At 39.2% G+C, this 15982-nt stretch overlaps 1 protein-coding gene across 1 annotated transcript in view; it reads left to right on the top strand.

Annotated features, from left to right (window-relative positions):
- Positions 1-15982, top strand: part of PDE11A (phosphodiesterase 11A) — a 406648-nt gene that overhangs the window by 172413 nt on the left and 218253 nt on the right. The window contains exon 5 of the mRNA XM_024732913.1: positions 3162-3226. Within this exon, the coding sequence (XP_024588681.1) occupies positions 3162-3226 (65 nt within the window). The remainder of the gene's footprint in view (positions 1-3161; positions 3227-15982) is intronic.

Raw genomic sequence — 15982 nt, 5'->3', positions numbered from 1 at the left:
ACTATCTGGCTGGCCCAAGGCACCCAGGTAAACAAAGACATTTTTACCTAGGCTGGACATTCCAAGGGCTTAGAGGTTACCTCCCATGAGACAAAGGCAAAGGCCAGACCTTTCTTTGGGTAAGCTTACTTCTTCCTACACACAAGGTCAACATTGTGGTTCATGAATCTAGTATCTGACTTTGATCAGGACACCATGGGCTGGTTTACTGGGGACACAACTAGTACTTTCCATGATATGGAGTGCTAAAGTTGAAAGATGCATAATCCTTGACTTTCCCTTTACTCATTAAAAAGGAATTTAGAAACTAAAACCAAAAAATAAAATAAAACAAAATATTTGACCCTGTTTTTCTTTTCAGCATGTGATTTATGTTAGAATAAAAAGTTCAAACATTTTAGAAAAAAGAATTTCTTCCTTTTGTTAGTTTTAACAAGTTCTCTCTTACATTCCAAGGGTTCAAATATTCTGACATTTCACTGAGGTACTTGTTGATCTTATCCATTCTCTTTGTGATTCTAGAGCTGTAAGTTATATAGCTTTAAGATTTCAGGATTTTCTGTTCCATTTCTTCTATCACTCAGAGGGTTTTTTTTTTTAATTCTTAAAAGATCTTTATTCTTTGTTAATCTCTAGACATTTTTCAGGTTTATTTCTTAAGGTATGGAGAGCAGAAGTTCACTTTTTATTCCACTTTATTTAGGGAGCACTAATTTTGATGAGCCAGGACAAATTAAGCTCCCTACCATAAAGTAAGCTCCATGCATGCAGGGATATTTTTTTTTTCTTTTACTTTTACTGTGTAGCCCCAGTGCCTATTGCACTACTTGACACATACACTCAGTACATATTTGTTGTGTCAAACAACAGTTTTCAAACAGTTAAAAACCTAACCCTTGCACAAATCTAAAACAAGCAAGTATCAAAGATGTAGTTAACACATTAATGAGAGAAGCCAGCAAGGTAGTAGTCCGTTCTGAAACAGACACGGATGAATGCAGGCACAAGATTACTAAGTTAGAGTTTAAAAATGCTTACCGGGCTTCCCTGGTGGCGCAGTGGTTGAGAGTCCGCCTGCCGATGCAGGGGACACAGGTTTGTGCCCCGGTCCGGGAGGATCCCACGTGCCGTGGAGCGGCTGGGCCCGTGAGCCATGGCCGCTGAGCCTGTGCGTCCGGAGCCTGTGCTCCGCAACTGGAGAGGCTGCAATGGTGAGAGGCCTGCGTATCGCAAAAAAAAAAAAAAAAAAAAAAAAAGATAAGTGTTCTAGTTAATTTTGCTGTGTAACAAATAAGCCCAACATTGAGAGGCTTAAACCAACCATGTTGGTTTAAACTGATTTTGTGGATCAGGAATTTGGAGAGGGAATAGCCAGGATGGTTTACCTCTTTCCAGGATATCTGGAACCAGTGTTGGAGATCAGGGGTGACTTAATGGCTGGGAACTAGAATCATCTGAAGGTCTGTTTGCTTTTATGTCTGGCACCTGGGCTGGGAGGGCTTAAAGACTGGAGCTGCTGACCAGAGCATCTACATGTGACTCCTCTGTATGGTTGGCTACCTTTCAGCATAGTGTCCTCAGCGTAGTTGGACTTATGACATAGTGGCTCAGGGCTCCAGGCACAAGTATTCCAGTCAGATGAGGCAGAAGCTGCATTGCCTTTTATGACAACTTCAGAAGGTGCATAGCCTCTACTCTATATATTCTATTTGTTGTAGTGGTCTAGAGCCCACCTAGATTCAAGGGGAGGAAACATAGACCCTACACCTTGGTAGGAAGGTGGCAGGGTCATATTGTAGAGAAGAATGTGGGATAGGAGATATTGCTGTGGCCATCTCTGGAAAATAAAATTTGCCACAATGAGTAATTTTGTAGAGGCTTATTTCACATTAGAATATGAAATGAAATATGTCCTATAGTTGTCAAGGGTATTTCCTTTTAGTTGAGCTGTTGTCACTGCCCTGCTAGTCACACACAGTTTTCTTTGTGATGGGCTTTTATCTTTTTCTTAATGTTGCATTTTTTTAGTATGGGTTCATTACCTCACTGATAGAGCTGTTTTAATATTTAATCTATTCCCAGTTCCCAAGTCATTTTCTCAAGTGCCCATCACTTCCTTATAAGTGGTTAATTTAAACGGCCTTTGAAGCATGACTGCATCTGGCTAAGGCAAATCTAAATGTCAACCTTGGAAGCATCCAGCGACATTCAGATGACTCCTTTCAGTATAGGGCCTCCTTTTTCTATCATGTGTTATATCTTGTCAAAAGAGAACCAGAAACGGTGCCTTTCCCACTCAATATTTTTAGCGTTGTTGAAAAAACTGACACTCTAGAGTTATGCAGACTTGCTTTAATCCCAGAGGCCCCATTTAGTTGTGCGAAACAGTGTAAGTTTCTTAAAAGTTATGGGTTGGTTTCCTCATCTATACGCTGAAGATAAAAATCCCCACTTCAAAGAGTTGTAATAGGGAAATTAAATAGTCAAAGAAGCTTCTGATGTAGGGCCTGGTTTATAGTAAGAACTCAACAGTAACTAATGATAAGAAAAACTGTCTTTGCATTTTCTGTGCCTATAAATTACCTTTCAGCATAATAGGTCTTGATCAGGATCTTGAACTGATTGTGCCAGTTTCACTGGACAGGTAAGGTAGGAAGTGTCCACACTAGGGATGATCTTAAGTGTCTTCCTCTTCATTACCCTTTGCAGGTGACAGAAAAACATTCACCTGAGGACAGTGATAAGCCAGGGAAGGTAATTTCAGGAACCTGGGGTTGATGGAGGGCAACCTTTTGAAAGATGTTTTGTCTCTACCAGGTTCTCCATGGATGGTGACTAGGTTGTTAAAAGGGCAGTAAAAAAATTATTTTCAAATGAGATGTCCCTTTGCCTGACCACCACAGGATTTTTACACCTTATTGTAAAAATATATACATATTTAGAAATGTATTAAAACTTGGGCAATATGTGCCATGTAAGAAATAAAGTACAAGATGTAGGATAAAATTTTCTCGTATCCCTCGGGATTTCTCCACTTAAAATCTCTCTTTAATCTCCAATTATTGTAATAGTCATTATAAAGATGAAAAATGTTTACTGGAATATTTTAAACTGTGAGAAAGCTTTAACTGACTTGGATTTGTTGTCTTTCTGTGTGGCAGGTGGTGAAGTTTACCAAATCCTTTGAATTGCTGTCCCCAAAGTGCAGTGCCGATGCTGAGAACAGGTAGGGCTTATGAGTTTCAGTTTTGTCTCTAATCCTCATCTTCGATCCGTGGTGTTGGCAGCATTGCATAATTTCTGAGGATAAGAGTTTTTCTTTCTTTAGATCAGCGAGTGCAGCCAAATATCATCACTCTTCTATATTTCAGGGCTTAAATTAAAACTATACATAAAAATACATGTATATACATCTAAAACTGCTAATGAATAAAGTTGATTTTTAGATATTCCATAACTGCATAGATAAGCTTTTTTTTTTTTTTTTTTGCTTTATTCTGGTCCCTCGTTTGTCTTCTTCCCTTTTGTTTGCTTGTGTTTGACCAATACCCCTTGGGGAAAAGACTGAGAGTTTCTAGTAATTCACTTTTTGTCCCTATTGGTATCTTTGAGGCTGTAGCAGGGTGAAAATTAGGGTTGGGGACCATCAGTGAATTTCTTTTAGATTGCACTACCCTGAATAATAGTTTGGCTACTACAAAAATAGATCCTCTTTACTTTGGTCACCTCTAGAAGAAGGGCTAAAAAAATAGTGAAATTGACCAAAATGCAGAAATATGGAGAAGGACAAGTAAAGCATGATGATGATGATGATGACAATACCAATGATGGTAATACCAGCTAGATAAGCAGCTTCCATTTATCTGAGTACCTGCTGAGTGTGCCAGGTACTATTCTAAATGCTTTATATGCATTGAATCCCCCCAGATAACCTGATGAAGTAGGCATCATTACCCATGCGTGACAGAGGAGAAAGCCAAGGTTCAGTGAGTTTAAGTGACTTGTTCAAGGCCCTGCAGCCAGTAAATGGTAGCCACATCTCAAAACAAGATCACCTGCATAAAACCCTCCCAATCTCTGAATTTTGATCCCATTGCCACACATAATTTACAGTCTGGTAATTAATCTCATATAGTGAATGTCTGCTGGATTGTTTCCCAATCTGGCTGGATCAATCAGAATCAATCTTGGAGAACTGAATAAAAACTAAATTCTCAGGACCCACATGAGTGCTTTTGATTCAATATGTTGAAAGTGAAGTCCTAAAGATCTGTATATTCAAAAGGCTCCTTGGGTAATACCTGTTTCAAGATGTAATAGTTGAGGGTAATTTGATTTTATGTACTTATTATTGCCTTTAAGTTCAGAAAATAGAAATCAGTACATTAAAATGGGCGCTTCAGTTGCTTCACTTTTTATCAAGTGTATGATATTTAAAAGAGTCCATTTCTAATTCCAGTTATAGAGCATTCTTGAAAAGGCAAAATTATAGCAACAGAAAGCAGATCAGTAGTTGCCAGGTGTGGAGATAGAGAGAAGGGTTTAATGTGAGGGGGTGCAGGGGAATTTTGAGTAGTGAAGGAACTGTTCTCTGTCTTGCTTGTGGTGGCAGTTATACAACTGCATTTGTCAAAACTTGCAGAACTATGCGCTTAAAAAACATAAATTTTACTGTTTGTAAATTATACCTTAAAATGGGAAGCAAGAGGTCTTTTGTAAGAGGTTTTTGTTTTCGTGAAAATGTATGTTCACATCTATGTTTAATGTCAGCTAATCTATACCCAAAAAAGATTTAGACATAGAGCTACTAGTGGTGTATTCAGCCATTTTCCTAAAATTTTCATGTAAAATAACATGAAATACATTTAAAAATATCTGTCTGTACTTAGTCCTTTAGCTAGTTATGGCCTCATATAGGTTCTCTCTCTCATATATGAGGGGGAAAAGCCTTCCTTTGAAATCCTAATGTTTTAATGTTGTTCTTTTTTTTTTTTTTAACTACTGAATGTGTCCTCATGGTCACTGCAGAGTTAAATATTTCATTATTTTTAATGCTGAGAGAACTTCCATGTCAAAACGAAATGACCCAGGGCCCATACTGCTCTTGGCAAACTTCTGATAATAAAAAAGAAAGAAAGAAAGAAAGGTCAGATTTTCTTTAAAGAGACATTTGAAAAGTGCCTTTGAACTTTGACATTATGAGATAGTACTCTCCATCATTCTATTTGTGGCCTTTATGTAGAATGTCCATTTATTTCAGAAGATCTTTCCTGCATTGTCTAGTAATTTTCCTCATGTAGATGTGGGATCCTTTGGTCATCTATTGCAGGTTAAAGGAATAAAGACAAGTGGCTCTAGCATTTACTTTGCCAGTGGCCGTGGAAGAGACATTGAAACAGGCTATGAGTCTACAAATCACAGCCTGCTCTCAACACGTTGTAAATCTTTCCTTTAACCTTCATCACTTAACATCTTCTCTATAGGTAATGTCCATTGGATACCTTAGTCCTCTGGACATCATTCAGAGTTTTAATAGGATAGCTCTTGAAGATAATGTTTAGGGTTTCATGCAACAATGTTTCAGGGCATTAGTTTAATTCTGATGAACTTTGATTTAAAGCTTGCTGAGTTTTATAGACAGTCCTTGAAGACTTTTTTAAAAACCAATTTTGTTGCTGACTCATCATTTCTGCCTCCTGTCTTATGCGGCTAACTCTTTTGTCATGGCCAGTCTCCTCTTGGTCTCCATGTAATTAATACCAAGCAATTTGAGAGTTGGAAATGATTTGATCTGTCTTTCTTCATGCGGTGTTTACCTCCTCTGGGACAGCCTTGATGACTCTTCTAGTGATAAGATTCTCACAATGTCACGGTGGGCTTTTTCTACTGATAGGGAGTTCTAATTGTTAGAAAGGCATTTTAGGTTGAATCACATTTCTGTAACTTCCACCTCTTTGTCCTAAATTTGTCCTTTGGAGGTAGTTATCCTTTCATTAATTTTATTACTTCATTCAACAGCCATATGATGAGTACCTACTCTCTGATAGGTAATGGGGCTACAGAGATTTTTTTTTTTAATCAGCAGTCTCTGCCCTCAAGGATCTCAAGGCCAATGAACAGCGGTAGGAGTGGGTTAAGAATATAATATAACCATACCTGGATTTCACCAGGCCTCCAGATCATGGCTATAAATAGAGTCACGGTAACAGTGATAATCTATACTTGGCTGCTTGGTCATTTCTCCCTCGTAGTGTAAGAACCCTAGCCCTTTGCAAAAGTCACTCTTGAAGTAGCTCTGGGAATCCCCAAGATTAAAAAAGATTTTTTTATTGCTCACCGATCATTTCTTCCAAGTATTCCTAAGTCCTCTTCCTCTAAACATGGCAGAGCAGCATCTGCTGGACATGGGCTTCCTGGCCCACTGCAGAATTCCCATGAGCATAACTGGACTCCTCACCACCGCTGTGCCACAGCTCCCTGGGCACTGTCTCAGATGCACTGGTGGCCTTTCCAAATCCAAGCAGGGCTTGGTAGCCAGTGCAGAAGGTAAGAAGGTTCACTTTCCCTACAGTGTGCTATAGTTTGTTGCCTGACCCCTAATCAGTCCTGCATGTACCTCATTTTTTTTTTACAAGTCTTTTAGTTCCTAAAGCTTTTCTTTCTTCATAGGACTTGGACTTAGTCCATGGGGCCAGGCTTAGGAACCAGTCCCCAGATTGAGAGCTAGCCACTAAGTTGTTCTTTTGATTTCCCCACCTTTCTTCCATCTTAGCCACCAGCCTCAGATGCTCAAGACCTCCTCTTCCCAGTCCCTTCCCCTCCATGCACATCAGCTTATATAACACATAAAGGCCCCCTCATATACAGATGTGTCCCAGATTAGGCTCATATGTCCTGCTGTCAAGTACATCAGTGACGGCAAAGCAATTCAATACTTTCTGTAAAAGGTTTGTGCAAGGTGGTATTTTAATATAGAGGAAGGGGCACCCAACTCATCTGGGGAAAACTGGAACATGATCCTCAGAGAAAACTTTCAGACATGGTAAAATTTCATTTATGTCCTGTAGAATGATGGGAAGTTAGTGACATGACTACCTTCCAGGGTGAGGAAACATCGCAAACAGAAGCATAGAGGTGGGAGAGAAAACATGGCATGTTTCAGAATCTTTAATTAGGGCTGTGATCTGTTGTCACAAGGGTCATCATAATTGATGGTGATGGCCCTTAACTCCTTCTGAGGGCCTCCAGCTCCCCTGAATGCCATCTCATAGGGGTTTGGGTCCTATCTGGTCCTCAGATGCTTAGACCCTCTTAATTGGCCTGGAGACTGGTACATGCCTGCTTGTTCACGGGGGAGTAGCAACAGATAGTGAAATATTAAGATTTGTCTTGAAAAATCCTCTGGGCAGTAGTGTGGGAGAAGGACCAGAGGATGACAAGCTAAAGCCACAAAGGATTAAATTTACTGCCTTACCCACATGGCAGTGGTTCAGTTCTGGTGGACTGCACGGATCCACTATCCTTAACTTTTCCAAGTCAGCAACTGCTATTTTTAGACTATTTTCATATTTCATGGTCCCCAGACTCTTCACCACCCTTTTTATTCTCCCCTGAACGTGCCCCAGCTTAGAATGGAACATGATATTCCAGTTTTTTCCAGAATCAGAACAGTTTAGAAATAGACATGTGCCTCTCTTTTGCAGAATATAATACTGTTGATGCATTTATTATTTACAATCCTCTTGTGTTGTCAATACTGACTTTAAAAAAAAATTAAGATCTTATCTGATCCATTCGACTCTCTCTCAGATCTCACTCTAGGACCTTTCATGTGAAGCCTAATTTAATAATATTTAGTGAAGCGGCCAGAATAAACTTTCTTGAATCTCTTATTCAAGCTTTAATAAACCTCTTTCTGTTCTCAATGGGAATAGGGAGTCTGAATGATCATATGTACTTAGAAATGAAAAAGAACATTTATGGACATCTTAAGAGTTAGAAATTTTTATTTAGTTTAAAATATATTTGGCCACATTCTATTGATGTATCTGCTAGGTATAAATATGGGTGCTTTGGAAATTGCACTTTCTCAGCACTGCTACTTAAGGCTAAAAAAAAAAAAGAAGAAGAAATTTTTTAAAAAGCCAAATGTCTGTAACAACTGACTAAAAGGGAATTTTCACATAATCATTTAATGGAATATAATGGAAATATATATTGTTTAAAACCCAAGCACTGTAATCATTTCAGCATTTTGGCAGTAAGGGAGTTGAGGGGAGAAAGCTTATTTCAGAGGGAAACAATCTTTTTTAAAAAGCCATCTTCTTACTATATTTTTCATTTGGTATGACTAGAAGGGGAGGAGAAAAGTAAAGCTAGAAATCTCAGAGGAGGTAAATAAAGGGTAAGAATCTCTGTTTAATGAGTCTTTCAGCATGCAGGTCATCCTGGAGGGTGGAGAGCTAAAATGTTCTGTTTCTTAAGATGAGGGTATATAGTAAGCAGAGTAATGCCCCCTCAAAGATATCCAGGTCCTAATCTTTGGAACCATGACAGAAGGGACTTTGCAGATCTGATTAAGAATCTTGAGATGGGGAGACCATCCTGGATTATCTGGATGGGTCCAATGTAATCAGAAGGGTCCTTATAAATGGAGATGTGGTGACAGAAGCAGAGGTCACTAGCCATGGCAATCAGGGAAGAAATAAAAGGAATACAAATTGGAAATGAAGAAGTAAAACTGTCACTGTTTGCAGATGACATGATACTATACATAGATAATCCTAAAGATGCCATGAGAAAACGACTAGAGCTAATCAGTGAATTTGGTAAAGTTGTAGGATACAAAATTAGTGCACAGAAATCTCTTGCATTCCTATATACTAACAATGAAAGATCAGAAAGAGAAATCCAAGGAAACAATCCCATTCACCACTGCAACAAAAAGCATAAAATACCAAGCAATAAACCTACCTAAGGAGACAGAAGACCTGTTAAGACACTGATGAAAGAAATCAAAGATGACACAGACAGATGGAGAGATATACCATGTTCTTGGATTGGAAGAACCAATATTGTGAAAATGACTATACTACCCAAAGCATTCTACAGATTCAATGTAATCCCTATCAAATTACCAATGGCATTTTTTACAGAACTAGAACAAAAAAAATCTTAAAATTTGTATGGAGACACAAAACACCCCAAATAGCCAAAGCAATCTTGAGGGAAAAAAACGGAGCTGGAGGAATCAGAGTCCCTGACTTCAGACTATACTACAAAGCTACAGTAATCAAGACAGTATGGTACTGGCACAAAAACAGAAATATAGATCAATAGTACAGGATAGAAAGCCCAGAGATAAACCCATGCACCTATGGTCAACTAATCTATGACAAAGGGGACAAGGATATACAGTGGAGGAAAGACAGTCTTCAATAAGTGGTGCTGGGAAAACTGGACAGCCACATGTAAAAGAATGAAATTAGAACACTCCCTAACACCATACACAAAAATAAACTGAAAATGGATCCGCGACCTAAATGTAAGACCAGGCACTATAAAACTCTTAGAGGAAAACATAGGAAGAACACTCTTTGACATAAACCACAGCAAGATCTTTTTTGACCCACCTCCTAGAGTAATGGAAATAAAAACAAAAATAAACAAATGGGACTGAGTGAAACTTAAAAGCTTTTGCACAGCAAAGGAAACCATAAACAAGATGAAAAGGCAACCCTCAGAGTGGGAGAAAATATTTGCAAACAAATCAATGGACAAAAGATTAATCTCCAAAATATATAAACAGCTCATGCAGCTCAATATTAAAAAAACAAACAACCCAATCGAAAAATGGGCAGAAGACCTAAATAGACATTTCTCCAAAGAAGACATACAGATGGCCAAGAGGCACATGAAAAACTGCTCAACATCACTAATTATTAGAGAAATGCAAGTCAGAAGTACAATGAGATATCACCTCACACCAGTTAGAATGGGCATCATCAGAAAATCTACAAGCAACAAATGCTGGAGAGGGTGTGGAGAAAAGGGAACCCTCTTTCACTGTTGGGGGGAACGTGAATTGATACAACCACTATGGAGAACAGTATGGAAGTTCCATAAAAAACTAAAAATAGAACTACCATATGACCCAGCAATCCCACTACTGGGCATCTACCCAGAGAAAACCATAATTCAAAAAGACACATGCACTCCAATGTTTACTGCAGCACTATTTACAATCTCCAGGTCATGGAAGCAACCTAAATGCCCATCAACAGACAAATGGATAAAGAAGATGTGGCACATATATACAATGGAATATTATTCAGCCATAAAAAAGAATGAAACTGGGTCATTTATTGAGACATGGATGGACCTAGAGACTGTCATACAGAGTGAAGTAAGTCAGAAACAGAAAAACAAATATCATATATTAGCGCATGTATGTGGAATCTAGAAAAATGGTACAGATGAACCGGTTTGCAGGGCAGGGGTGGAGACATGGATGTAGAGAACAAATGTATGGACACCAAGGGGGGAAAGCGGGGGTGGGGTGGTTGTGGTGGGATGAATTGGGAGATTGGGATTGACATATATGCACTGATATGTATACAATAGATAACTAATAAGAACCTGCTGTATAAAAATAATAAATAAAAGAGAAAAAGAAAAGCAGTAGAAGTCAGTGTGATGCAGTTTGAGAAAGACTCAACCTGTCATTGCTGGCTTTGAAGGTGGAGGAATGGAGACATGAGCCAAGGAATGTGGGCAACCTCTAAAAGTTGGAAAAGGCAAGAAAAGGAGTTCTCCCCTAGAGAATTGTAAGATAATATCTTTGTGCTGTTTAAAGTCACTTAAGTTTGTGGTAATGTGTTACAACAATGACAGAAAACTAATACAGGGGTTTGAATTTAAAAGGAGTCCAAGAAGAAGAGAATTCAGGAAAAAATGAAGGAATAAGGAGAGGCAAACAAAGAACCCGTGGAACTGAACAATATGGGTAGAGGCTGAAACTTGTGGGAAAACATGGCCAGTGAGAAATTCCCAGGGGTGGGGCAGTTAAAGGATTTGTGTTAACTGTATGTTGTGCACTATTGTAAAATATTACATCTGCTTGTCCTTTGCTTGCTATTCAGCTTACTGTCTTCAGTTGCCACTCGCATCTTGTAAAACCAAAAATGCATGTTTTTACAGGCTACTGCTGAGAATATAGAGATAGAAAATATAAGATCTTTAACGCTCAAATAGGAATATTCAGGGCTTCCCTGGTGGCGCAGTGGTTGAGAGTCCGCCTGCCGATGCAGGGGACACGGGTTCGTGCCCCAGTCCAGGAAGATCCCACATGCCACGAAGCGGCTGGGCTCGTGAGCCATGGCCGCTGAGCCTGTGCATCCGGAGTCTGTGCTCCGCAACGGGAGAAGCCACAACAGTGAGAGGCCCGCGTACCACAAAAAAAAAAAAAAAAAAAAAAAAAAAAAAAATTAAAAATAAAAAAAACAAAAAAAAAAAAAAAAAAAAAAAAAAAAATAGGAATATTCAAAGTTACAAATTTGTTCGATTTTAAATGTTGTTTCAGTGAAACTTGTTTCCCCAGTGTAGTGGGTTGAATAGTATCCCCTCAAAATTTGTGACTATCTGAAACCTTAGACTGGAACCTTATTTGGAAATAAGGTCTTTGCAGATGCAGTTAGTTAAGGATCTTGAGATGAAATCATGCTGGACATACATGTTGGATTTTCCCCACGGGCAGTAAATCCAATGACTGGTGTCCTCATAAGAAGAGGAGAGGACATACGATGACACAAAGGAGAAGACCATGTGAAGACAGAGGCAGATATTGGAGTGATAAGTACAAGCCCAAGAACACCAGGAGCCATCAGAACCTGGAAAAGCCAATGAAGGATTCTCCCTAGAGCCTTCAGAGGGAGCATGGCCCTGCCAACACCTTGATTTCAGTCTTCTGGCTTCCAGAATTATGAGAGAATACATTTTTGTTGTAAGCCACCAAGTTTGTAGCACTTTGTTATGGCAGCCCTAGGAGACTAATACACTCAGTTATTAAATGAGGAAGATATATGTGGAATCTAGAAAAATGGTACAGATGAACCTGTTTGCAAGGCAGAAATAGAGACAGAGATATAGAGAACAAGTGTTTGGACCCCAAGCCAGGAAAGCCGGGGGTGGGGGAGGGTGGGATGAACTGGGAGATTGGGATTGACATATATACACTAACATGTATAAAATAGATAACTAATAAGAACCTGCAGTATAAAAAATAAATAAATAAAATAAAATTCAAATAAAAAAATATGAGGAAGATAAAATGGATAATGTCTACTAAATGTCTCTTCCAGCAACAAAGTTCCAGGAAGCTGTGATTCTGTGCATCCACTATTGTGCATTATAGTGATATCTACTTTAATTAGGGAAAGAGAATAACTGTCACTGAAAGTCTAGTATCCATCACACTTACGCTTTCTTAGTCTCACAAATGCCCAATGAGTTACATGTAATTGTCTTTATTTTACAAATGAGGATCCTGAGGCTCAGAGAGGTAAGTAACTTGCACACATTTGCAGCACTTCTGGCAGTACTGCCTATGCTCCTGCAGGGTTATGTCTGGAAGCAATTCTCTTAGCCATCTAATGCTCATTCTATTAAGACTATGGCCTTAGTTGAGTTAGATGCTATTTAGTGTCTTCAACAAGATTATACTATGATTTAGCATTGAAATGAAAAGTATTTTGCAGAAAAACATGGAAGCAAGAAGTGAAATATAAATTTGTTACTAGTGATGAAAATGTTTATTGTTAGAAAACTGGCCACATGTCTATATGTTCTTGCAAAGCTACAACCAAGGAAGAAACTCACAAGGAGACGAAACTGTGCTATATTTTGTTACTAAAATACATACTAAAGGATCATTTACTACATGCCAAGTGATGCCACCGAAGGCAGGAAAAATTGACCAAGTACTCACAATAAGTGAAAGAAATTTCAAAACAATAAGAGGCCAGTGTAACCAAATTCATGCGTGATGCAGAGCTGTTATTAAAGTATAGAATGTTAATTTGTCAAAAACTTCCAGTGTTTCGGAAGCTGCTTAGATTCCAGTGACAAGGGATTCAATTGAGTAAAAAAGGAAACTGAATTTAGTCAAATAAGAAATGCTGAGAAAATTCCAGTGTCTTCTGACATGCCTGTCAATGCCAAGTGTGCTAAATTGATCATCCTCAAGAGCATAGATGACAAAGTATAGCATTTCAACATGAGGCCATGCATAACATCAGATGGTTAAAACTTGCCACCATATTCAATTTTAAATGACAAAGTCAAACTAAAGGTGGTAGACAGAATTTGGGGCCCCATTACCTTCACCCTCTGTTGTCATACTCGTGAATGCATTTCGTTACAGGGCCAAAGAGACTTTGCAGATGTAATTAAGGTTGTTAATCAGTTGGTGTTAAAATAGGGAGATTATTCTGGGATTAACTTGGTGGACCCAATGTAATCACAAGTCCTTGAATACAGAGCTTTCTCCCAGTTGAGGACCAAATAGGAAGTTAGAGAGATACAACAGAAGGGGGAAGTCAGATAGATTGGAAGCATGAACAGGATTCAACACATATTGCTGGCTTAAATATTCAGAGGGCCATGTGTCAAGGAAACCAGGACTTCCGTGCTACAACTATAATGAATTGAATTCTTCCAACAACCTGAATGAGCTTGATTCTTCCCCAGAACCTCTAGAAGGGGATGCAGTTCTATCAATACCATGACTTTGGTCTTTTGAGGTCCTAAGCAGTAAATCCAGCTGACAAATGCCATAATAAACTTCTGGTCTCTGGAACTGTGTGATAATAAAAGGGTGTGGTTTTAAGATGATAATTTTGTAGTAGTTTGTTATGCAGAAATAGGAAATGAATGCAGTATTAGTGTATGAGTTTAAACCCAATCTCATCTGAGAATGAGATTGAACTCAGTGATGTTACTATGTGCGTGCACACACACACACACACACACACACACACACTCCCACAGATGGATGACAGCTGAGCTGATGAATGAGCGATGTACAGCCATGTGGAACAGATGACCAGGAACCCTACGTATATTAGGTCTTGATACAGTTTTCAGACATGTATCTGCACAGTAAAAGAATCGCTGGTGGTGTGACTGGACAACAGTAGCCCCTTAAAATTTCTGTCAACAAACAAACTAAGGAATACTTGAGGAAGGAATGTGAGTCTGGTTGTTGTCTAAAAACCCGCCAATGACACCTCTTACTAAGTTCAGTAGAATGCCGGCATCAAGACTTGCAGGAGGAGTTGGCAGCTCGGAAGAGAGTCCTGGAGATGATAGCAGAGCACTCTTCTAAAAAAGGCTGCATCCTGATGACTCAAAGGCTCATATCTGTGAACATCAAAGACTCTATATTGAAAAGTGATTCAGAAGAGTGACACTGAATTTGAAGAAATTTTAGAATGTCTTAGTCAATTTATTTTGCCCATAATTTTTCCTTTTATATATAATCAACTTGTATAGTTAAAATTTTCCTTCAAGAATGGTATATGATAAAATTTATATCTAATCCAAAAGATCTCTAAAATAAGATTAAAATATTTTAAGTGAAAAGAACACATTGACTCATTGCAGCATTTTTTCTCTTCTTTCAGTGGTTCAAAAATAACAGTGCATCTTACAATCTGTGGTACTGTAGATTCAATGAAATAATATGACCCGTCCACACGTTGTTTTTCTTGTGGATTTTCTATTCCTTAGCTCATCTACATCTATCCCTGAGGGTACATATATCTCAACTTTGAGAAGCATCTTGGAGACCTTTTCTCTGTTTTTTCTTTTGCCCTACCCAGTTACGTGGGGAGTTTCTTGCCTTTTGGGAGGTCTGAAGTCTTCTGCCAGCCTTCAGTAGGAGTTCTGTAGGAGTTGTTCCACGTGTGGATGTATTTCTGGTGTATCCGTGGGGAGGAAGGCGATCTCCGCGTCTTACTCTTCCGCCATCTTCAAGGTCCCCCCCTAGGGTTTCTTTCATCTTTAAGACTGGACAGCCCCATGATTCTTCTCAACATTAGGTTTCTTTGTTGCATTTTTGGGGTCAGAATGCTGAAACTCATGTTTCAATGCCTTATTGATTTTTTTCTTTTACTTTTCAATTCTGTGTGGAATCTAGTTTTGCAAACAAATTACTCTTTCCAACATTCCTCACTTCTCTGTAACTCTTTCCTTTAGGCTTCCAGCCTCCATGACCCACATCTGGCCTTTTTAGGTGTGTGTGGAGGCAGGGACTGACTTCCATGAGATGTGACTGTAATGAGACAAAACTACAGGATGAGCTCTAGCGTTGGGTCAAGAGTCTGTAAACAAGCCTTCTAGAGATGTTCTTTATCTTGGGCCAGCAGCAATGATATTTTCAGGAATAGATTTGGGATAGACTGTGTTAGCCTGGAGAGACTAAGTATGATGAGTGAGATTTTATTTTTCATATTTACTGTGATTGTACCTTGCAGTCATATTGTACATTTTATAACTCCGAGATGTACCTGGCCCAGGCGAGGTAATCTCCAGCTCTTATCCAGGTTATGAATATGATTTTGGGCTCATGCTTCCAGAAAGTGTGATGTGACTCACCCTTGCTTGCACATTACCACTCAAAAGCATACCCCCTTGATGAGGCTCTGGGGATTTAGAAATTCTGTTCCTACCTTATTACCACTCAAAAGCGTACCACCTTGATGAGGCTCTGGGGAATTAGAAATTCTGTTCTTACCTTGGAGAATGTTGCTAAATATCTTTTTGTACGTGGGCCTCTCACTGTTGTGGCCTGTCCCATTGCGGAGCACAGGCTCTGGACACGCAGGCTCAGCAGCTATGGCTCACGGGCCTAGCCGCTCCACGGCATGTGGAATCTTCCCAGACCGGGCCACGAACCCGTGTCCCCTGCACCGGCAGGCGGTCT

Source organism: Neophocaena asiaeorientalis, unplaced genomic scaffold (genome assembly GCF_003031525.2).
Source record: "Neophocaena asiaeorientalis asiaeorientalis breed wild unplaced genomic scaffold, Neophocaena_asiaeorientalis_V1.1 scaffold96, whole genome shotgun sequence".
Taxonomy (NCBI): Eukaryota; Metazoa; Chordata; class Mammalia; order Artiodactyla; family Phocoenidae; genus Neophocaena; species Neophocaena asiaeorientalis.
Note: the sequence above shows the minus strand (reverse complement) of the source record. Positions and strands in the feature narration are given on the sequence as shown.